The sequence below is a fragment of the Arachis ipaensis genome, chromosome B08 (genome assembly GCF_000816755.2).
Source record: "Arachis ipaensis cultivar K30076 chromosome B08, Araip1.1, whole genome shotgun sequence".
Taxonomy (NCBI): domain Eukaryota; kingdom Viridiplantae; phylum Streptophyta; class Magnoliopsida; order Fabales; family Fabaceae; genus Arachis; species Arachis ipaensis.
Genome location: NC_029792.2, coordinates 2093908 through 2103090, shown reverse-complemented (window position 1 = coordinate 2103090; position 9183 = coordinate 2093908). Strand labels below are relative to the sequence as shown.

The window sequence follows — 9183 nt, the reverse complement described above, 5'->3', positions numbered from 1 at the left end:
TATACCGTATTTGGAGAGGGAAAATTGAATAGTGTTAAGTGCTAACTGTTTATTTTTTTTTTCAAATTCTCCAATAATTTGAAGAAGCGAAGCCAAATATGAATCAAATAGCTAAGATGTAAATATATATTATGTTAAGTAATTTAATTAAATATGTTAAATTATTTAATGATTTTTAATTATTATATTTATATTTTTTAATTTCTAATTGTTCTTTTATACATACGGGATATTATATTTGTTGAGAGAAAATTAAATAGTATTAATTAATATTTTATTTTTCTTCAATAATTTGAAGCAAGCATAAGGCCAAATATGAATTCAATAAGTACATGACTAGACGTCTAAATTATTGGGGCGCATGTGTAGATTTTTCAATTATTGTATTTTTTTTGTTTTACATTCAAATGAAATAAGAATCCGAATCAGCCAGTGAAAGCCAGTAATATTCCAGAAAAAACTTATCCGCAAGATTCTAAGCTTCCTTTTGGGATAGATAAACAAGTTTTATTATATTGTTTTGTTTATATATACTAAGATTTCGAACAAGACCTGACAATTAGGTCGGCATATGCGTGCATTCTAAATATTTTACAAGACCCCTTCAGAATATTTATGAATGTTGATTGACTAAATCAATAGCCAATAATCGTGCCATATCTTAATTAAGGTAATTAAATATATTAAGAGTGAGATGATTGCTAAGAAGCATGTGTGTACATGTGCAAAATGATCTTCATCACCCAGATGGTTGGTCATGGAATTATAGGGCCTCAGACCCTATATATGTCTTGGTCAAATTAAATATATGCCACATATTTAATTTATATATATGTTACATACAAGAGTTTAATTTATATATACGGTCAAACAAAGTGTATATATATAGATATGCTGGCAAGAATCCATTATCTCTTTTGTATTTATAATAAACAAATAGATAAAGTATTAAATTGGTCCTCTACGTATGAGCGTAATTCTGTTTTGGTCTTTAAGATTTAAATCTAAAAAAGTTTCATTTAGCTTTAATTTAGTTCCATCGGAGGACAAAGATAAATAATTAACGAAATGTTCTAGATGACAACAGTATAAGAACAAGGTCGATAATCTAGAGAATAAGTACAAGCTCCAAAGGCATAAAATCAACTGTGGATGCATCAATACATTTATTTATCATTTTTCTTATAATTAAAATGAAATATTTTCTATAAAACTAAAACAAATGTTAAATACATGTATTGATGCATCCACGGTTGATTTTGTGCCTCTGGAGCTTGTAATTATTTTCCAAATTATTTGCTGTCATGCAGAACATTTTGTTAATTATTTATCTTTGACCTCACAGTGGAACTAAATTGAAACTAAATGAAACTTTTTTATATTCAAATAGGATACTTTAAACCTTAAGGACCAAAACAGGATTACGCCCCAAATGTAGAGGACTAATTTAGTACTTTACCCTAAACAAATTAAAAGGAAACAAGGTGACAACTTCTATTTTTTTTTTTCTCACAGTATTTTTTAGCTTGACAGGTTAAAAACTAATTCGTCGTGGATTTGAATTCCATTTAAGCGGACAAATAAACTAATCACTCGACTAACACGAATTGGTTGATAAATTAATGTTTAGGGTTAAGCATATTAGGCGCGAGAAACATGGCTTTCGACAAGGACGATTACGCGTTTGATAGTTAATTAGTTATGATTTATTTCCTATAGTATCTAATATATAATTTACAAAAAAAATGAACACAATATATTCTGTATTTCTGTATAAATAGTGGTGACAGTTGATTTTTTATTTTAAGTAATAAACAACCTTGAGTCACGCAATGTTGAAGTTAGATTAATAATAAACAATGTGCTTGGAACTTGGTGGGTATCCCGACAAGGAAGAGATATATGTGGAGGAAATTTAGATCCTTAAATGAAATTCGAAGTTATTTCTAGACCGACACTTGCTTAAACTTAGGAGATAAACTCCTAAAGTCCTCCTAAGTAATAATTGTTGAATGTTTTCTGAATTCATCCAACAGGGTAGAGGACTAAGTAGTAGTTTGAGCATTTGTTTATTGAAAGAGGTGAGGAAGTTTCCAATAGCTGAAACAAGTGGTCAAGACCCACGTTTCGTTCGTATATATATATTATGCTTTAAAATGACCTCGTAGTTTATACATTGTATTTATTCAATGCAGCATTGCAGCCCCTTAAATGCACTAAAGGAACATTTATCCTTTAGCTAAAAAAGATATCATATAGGATATGATTGATCCACTTTAGAGGACAATGGATAATGTGCAAAGTGGGGGCCAAGACATCACATGAAATTGCAGGAAAAAGGAGGGAAGGGAGCTGCTGAAAGGGAATCAAAATAATAAGGTCAAATTTATGCTTAAGGATTAATAACGCTCGGAAAGAAAACTAACTACAAACTAAATGGGGCAAGATATCCTTATTTATTATCAGCTAAGATACTCACTACCTATTTAAGAGGGTGTCCCAAAAGTAAAATCCTATATCTAAATCTAAGCTTTTACGCAATAGGCGATCAGCACAAATTTCATTTTGCTACAGAGTTTCTAAGTTGCAATTTTTCTTTTTCCGTTTCAAATTAAGAACCAATGTTTTCTGCGGCAACAAGCTAAACCGAAGACAAAGGCCACCCAGCCCAAATATCGAACATGCAAAGCCCAAATATAGTACACTATTATACCTAAAAAATCTACAGAATAAAAAAAAAGTACAGTAATATTTAGTGGATAACTGCATATGCAAAATGAGTGGTTTAAACTTTAAACTTTTATCATACTATTTCCATTCCAATCGATTGAAGACCTTAACAAATAATTAACATCTTCTTCCGATATCTCGATTAATAATATTCTTGCTCATTTCGACGATCCTCAATATAGAACAAAAAAATAAAAAATTCCTAAATATAAGACTATTGAAACCCCCTATTTTAAAAAAAGATTTAATTAAATATAAAAGAATCAAAGAATGTAAACTAAAATACCAAATCAAAGTAGATACTATCTTCCCCATCTTTAATCCCACGTCAACCTCGAATCGTTAAGAGGCCCACACAAGTTGATACATATTAATCAGGCTACTCCCCGAACATGCCTATGGAAGGTAGGGGAAAGTAAGGACCAGATGAGCAGCTTCTAATGAATTGGGTAATAATAAGTGGGCTTTTTGTAAAAAGATGATGCGAAATATACGAGATCACAAACTTAGATTGATAATGGTGACCTTTGTAACACGATCAAATTCACAAAAGTCAAAATACAAGCACCTACAATATATTACACAAACCCAATTAAACATGAAAAAACAACACTAGCAAAAGAATCGGTGTCTCGTCGTAAGGGCACCAAGTTAGCACAACTATCCAATTCAATTGCCGCCTAGCCTCTACACATTACATATGTACAGTTTAATTATTATTATACATTGTCTTTGGTATGATGAGTTTCATGCAAATGAGCATGAAACTGTGCCGGTGAAACGTTGTGATTGTGGAACAGGGCTGGAATCATACTGTGAAACTGCATGGGGATGGCAGTATGTGGAGGAGTCAAATCAGTTGGATCCTGTCGCAAGAATATGCAGACGTTAAAAATTTGAAACCTTAACACACTCATGCTTTCACTAATATATCATGAAAATTCATATAACAAAATCATCAAGAGTACCAATTTAAAACGTTTTCCGGAGCACAAGAATTGGCACATATAAAAGGCAAGGGCAGATAGTCAGATACATGATTGCATACATCAACCGGGTCCATTTATATAATATGCAAAATATGCAGATTTTATAACCCAGGAATAATCCAATATCTAATGGAACAAAAAAAAAAAGAAAGAAAAAACTAACTAAACTAAACCTGAGAAAAGAATCAGCCTCCTCTTCTAATTTTCCCTTCTCAAAACAAAGTCAAAATGGGTATTTCAGGTCTGCCAGTGACTTATCTTATGGTGAGGAGTGAGGAAGAAAGTTAGGTATTATGATTCGCCAATGAAAAATAACATACAAGCATTAAACAAGTACTCAATGGCTCAATGCCTCAATCCAACCATATTTTACTACTAAACAAATTTTCACCAACAAATGATGCAATGTGTAGTCAAGACCTCTAAAAGCCAGTGCAACAAATTTAGGCCTGCCACTACTATGTCCCCTAGGGAGCTCTTGTGTAAATCTAGCTTAAATACAGAACACTTTGGCTGGAATACACCTGCATGCATGATGCATCTTTAAGGAGTTACACATGCCCCTTAATTTGCTTTTGAATAACCAGGAGTATTTTGTTCTGTTGCTCAGCTCATGGACACTTCAAGGTGGCATTCTCTTGCCTTATGGGATTTGCTACCCTATCACATTAGTTGAATTCTCATTCACCTATTTTTATTTTGTGTGACTTTCATTTTTTTTTTTTTAAGTTATTGAGGATATCTAATCCTGGACAGTGCATTTAATTACATAGAAAAGTATACCTAGTGATTCAATCATAGAAAACAAGTTCTTTTATAGGAAATTTGATGAATTAGCAGTATTTATTCACAATAGTCAAATCTAGACTCTGATGGCAAAAGCAAAAGTTAGAACATAGCATACCACTTGTTGAAAACCATCTTTCACACATGCTGCTTCAAGCTGGGAAACCTACAACACAGAGAAAGAAAACTCAAAACCAATTACTTTAAAAAAAAAAAAATACAACAAGGTCAATCATCAATCAGCAAATTTGCTGACCTTCTCTTTATTTTGTTCACCATTTTCTGTGCTTCCAAGATTCCTACAAGCTACAAGAGTCCTCGCAACCTTATTACTTGTATTAATTTTTGGAACAGGGGTTATATTATTAGATGAAATAATAGATTGATACTCTTCATCATTACAAACAACATGGGTAGCTGAGGCATCAGCTCTTGTATCATTCTCAACAGGGTTGCTCAAATTTGCACATTGCTTTAAAGCTTCGCTTATTGCACCTAAAGCGAGATAGTAGCTTTCCTGTGATAAAGAACCTTCTTCACCCAATATTATGGCCCGTCGACATAAATCATTGAATCGCCGGACCTTGAATTGAACCTCTTCCAGCTTTTCACCAATAGGATGCCTGCTCAAAGCAGCATTGGTCCATCTCTGCAATATATACTTTGATGGGATGCTGAAAACCCCAGACATTTGTAGAACAACAATAGCATGTCTACAAAGATAGCCTTTATATTCAAATGAGCGACATGAACAACATATATCTGAGTTAGACGTGTTCCATTCTACCATATAGTTTTCATTGTTTTCAAAGTCTTTCACAGAATAAGTTTCAGTCACTCCAGTGTTCTCTCTCTTGAGATGGCAAGCAGCTGCACCCAAAACCTCAACCTGAAACCTTTTGTAAATTTCATGTGTGTAAACTAATAACATTTGTTTTTCAAAAGGGGAAGGAGACCTCAATTCAGGTGTTTCATGCCATGCATCAAAATTTGCCTTTGCTTCCTCTTCATGCCTGTCTCCAAGAATAACTCTGTACTGTTCTACAAATTCTCTCAATGAAGTATCAACTTGGACATAATTGTCAAAAAAAGCATTTAAACTCTCTGAGCGAGAACTAGTAGAAAAGCCACCAAAAGAAATATCTCTCATGAAAGTAGGCACCCAATATGCACGATCATCATACAGGGATTGGACCCACGTAACGTCTCTAAGGTTAAACCTGTCGACTAACTTCCACCATCTCGTTTCAAATTGATCTTCTGTCCATGATTTATATATACATTTGTTGAACTTCTCCATAAAGCTATCATGCCACGTGCCTAAACAATCAAGCTGCTTTGGTATCTTTTCCAAAATCTGCCACAAACAATAATAGTGCCGTGTTCCTGGAAGAACAGCAGCAACAGCTGCTTTAATAGCATCATTTTGGTCGGTAAGAATAACTTGTGGTGCTCGTTCCTCCATTGCTATAAACCATGTTTGCAGCAACCAAGCAAAAGTATATACAGTCTCATCGGCAATCAATGCACAGCCAAGCAATGTTGGCTGAATATGATGGTTTACTCCAATGAAAAGTACCAATGGTATTTTATACTTGCTTGTAAAATACGTTGTGTCAAAGGAAACAACATCAGAAAAGTAAGCATAATCTTCTAAGCCTTTAGCATCAACCCAGAACACATTTCTCAGTCGATGCTCTTCATTCAAATCAACTGCATAGAAGAACTTTGGATTCTCTTCCTGCATTTGCATGAAGAGTTCAAGAAGCAACTGTGCATGCCCTGGTTCTAAAATCAGACTCCGTCCACGATCATGTTGATTTTTCATGAAATTCTCTAAACAATCAACATTTTGATACGCGCTAAACAATTTAGAAACTGTAGTTGAGTTCTTCCTCCGTCGCATCCGAACATCATTACTCAGTGGATCAGAACTCCTATGACTCCGAAAAAAATGAGCTTGGGCAGGCAAAAGCTCATGATTATGATCCTTCTCAAATCTATAGACATACCACTTACCATCCTGTCTTCTCTTCACATGCATGCTTGCTTTACAACCAATTTTCGGAGAAGGCCGCGGATTAATGGCATCATCGGATTGCTGCTTATTACCATACCTTATACACGAAAATTTAGCATCAATGAATTCCTTGGATGCCCTAGACCTACGACTGCTCAACTTGGCAGTACCAAACCCAGCAGACTTAGCATATTCTTTGTAAAATGCATATGCAGCCTCATGAGATTCAAACTCCATATCATTCCGAGGCTCCAAAATTGCGGTACCCATGAAAACTGAAGTATCCGTCATTATTCGTGGTTAGCAATTTAGCATTCAGATCCACTTCAATTCACAATCAATTGTTTCACACTTTCCCCAAAACGCAACTCACATTGCATTCATGATTCATGAAAAAGTGGCCTTCTGCGTTCCAAATTAGTATGCTGAATTAACACGGATTCAGTTAAAAAGTACAATCGAGAGCTCTGAAACCTACCAATCAAGAAAAAAAGGAATAAAAAGTAAAAGTTAGAGGAAGCAGGGGTGAGCTTACTGGTGATTGAAACTGTGTTATTGGGCATGGCCGAACGCTCGCTCGCGATCAAAACTCGAATCAGCTACCACCACTTTATTCACCAACAAACAAGGCATACTTTTAATTTCGATTAGCAAAATCTATTAAGCTAACCATGGATGAGTTTTTTTCTTTCTTTTTTTTTTTTTGGTCGTGAGAACGATGGATGAGTTTAAAAGAAGAAAAATCTGTACAATTATAATGGGCTTGGGCCTTGAGAGGATGAAGTCCATTTTTATTGAAATAAAAATCCTTTTGGTCCTGTTGCCCCATCATATACAAAACGAAAAGCCCTTTTCATTTAGGCGTTATCTTTCGTTTTGGGCCTTCAGGCCCCCTACTAGCACCAAACAAGTTGAAAAAAAAAAAACAAAAGAACTTCAAGACTTAGCTGAATAGTAAATACTAAATACATAAATCAAGCAACTTGGACTGGTTGAATAACTAACTCACTCGTTCACTTAAATAAGTATCGAAAATTTGAATCGTGTCTTGTGTATACAGCAACCCACTAGCTAGCGACAAACCCCTTAAATAGAGCTCAGATATGTGACAAATTAGTCTTTAGCCTGTTGTATTGGGAGATACCGTAGACAACCAAAAAAATATATAAATAAAAAAAAAGAAAATTTAATAACTATTAAATTTATAATTTTCATACTACTTTAATTTAAAAGTAATTACACTCATATTTTTTCAGTTTAAAAATGTGATCCCTGTGAAGCAGTCATACATGTACGTATATATGTATAGCTACCTTACATTCCCAGTTTAGAATAATGATTTAATAATTAAGAGAGAAAAGAAAAAAAGAGTTTTCTGTTTAAAGAGAAAATAATATTAAAATTATGGTGGGGGTGTGGTGGCTGAAGCATCTCGACTCTAGTACTCTACCACTGAGTTGAGTTTTGTCCATAAAGAAATTATTGAATTTAATTGAATATGAAAAGGTAACCCACCATTTGTCAATTGATATATATATCCGCGTCATCTCTCCAACAAAGTAGGAACCTTTTCTATATACATGTAACATGTGTTATGTGTAATGCATGCTTTCAAAGATTCCCATTCCAAGTACACACTAATATAAATACATGAGAAATGCTATTTGTACGTTAAAATTAGTCACTAAAATTAGTTACTAATGTATTTGTGTATAAATACATGTGTGGTTTAATTTATTTTCAATATATATTTATATTTTAATATGTATTTTATACTGATGGTTGACTTTAATGGCTGATTTTGATATACACGTAACATAACTCTAAATACATCCACACTTACACCACAATTTCTTTCTTTTTAGCTTTAATTCACTACTTTTTCTTTTTAATTCGCGGTAATAACACTTGTCCAGCTTAATTACTATTATGAAGCTAAGGTTGACTTTGATTAATATTGCCACAAAATGTACAGAGAAAGGGATGTGTATACTCTCTATCGCATTCACATTTCACACCAAGAAATATAAAATTATATAGTAAGCTTTGATTTGCGGGTAAGTGACATATAATATATGATATATAACAAAAGTGGATAAGATGTATTGAAATCAACTACTATATATACTGATGGAACCACCAAAATTGAAGCTAAATCAATTATCAAAGCAATCGTGCCGTAATTGGCAACACAGAAAGCACAACAAAACTACCTCTCATTCTCCTAATACGCCTCACAAAAGCTTCGAAACAAAGGTAAAACTTGGAATAAGAAAAGCTTTTTTTTTTTTGTTTAAATGAGTATTTATAAATACAATAAACAAATAAATAAATAAACCCTCTATATATGATCCAACATTAACTACTGATAACACCTCTAGTGATAACTAGGTTTGGGTTCGTAAATGCAAACGTTGACAGCATTTGCCATGGGGTCAAGAAATTAATGTCACAAGAGTTATATACTTATATTAGGGGAGAAAGTATTAAAAATAATAATAATGAAAAGAAACGGCCAAAAGCAAGTTAATTTAAGCCAAATAATTCAACTGCCCAGAAATTAGGTATTCTCTTTGCCGACCATATGACTTTTCTGCCCTCAAATTTTCATTTCTTACATTTTTAAATTAATATTACAATATATTTTTTTTTTAATTT

At 33.4% G+C, this 9183-nt stretch overlaps 1 protein-coding gene across 2 annotated transcripts; it reads right to left on the bottom strand.

The window, feature by feature from the left end:
- Positions 3213-7243, bottom strand: LOC107613018 (protein FAR1-RELATED SEQUENCE 4). Of its 2 annotated transcripts, none has more exons than XM_016314837.2 (4): positions 7061-7243; positions 4762-6950; positions 4624-4671; positions 3213-3596 (listed from the first exon to the last, which is right to left on the bottom strand). In XM_016314837.2, exons 2-4 carry the CDS (start codon positions 6814-6816, stop codon positions 3450-3452), a joined length of 2250 nt encoding a protein of 749 aa, XP_016170323.1. In that variant the 5' UTR covers positions 6817-6950; positions 7061-7243; the 3' UTR covers positions 3213-3449. The 2 variants fall into 2 exon arrangements, with proteins under 2 accessions (XP_016170323.1, XP_016170322.1); XM_016314836.2 differs by having other exon boundaries at positions 4762-6930; positions 7061-7242.

Bases quoted from the DNA above. Each gene is read 5' to 3' on its own strand.
- LOC107613018 (XM_016314837.2), bottom strand. From the start codon at position 6,816: ATGACGGATACTTCAGTTTTCATGGGTACCGCAATTTTGGAGCCTCGG. The intron at 4,672-4,761 runs GTCAGCAAATTT...TCTGTGTTGTAG, and splicing joins GTGAACAAAATAAAGAGAAG to GTTTCCCAGCTTGAAGCAGC. The intron at 3,597-4,623 runs GTATGCTATGTT...TTCTTGCGACAG, and splicing joins AAGATGGTTTTCAACAAGTG to GATCCAACTGATTTGACTCC.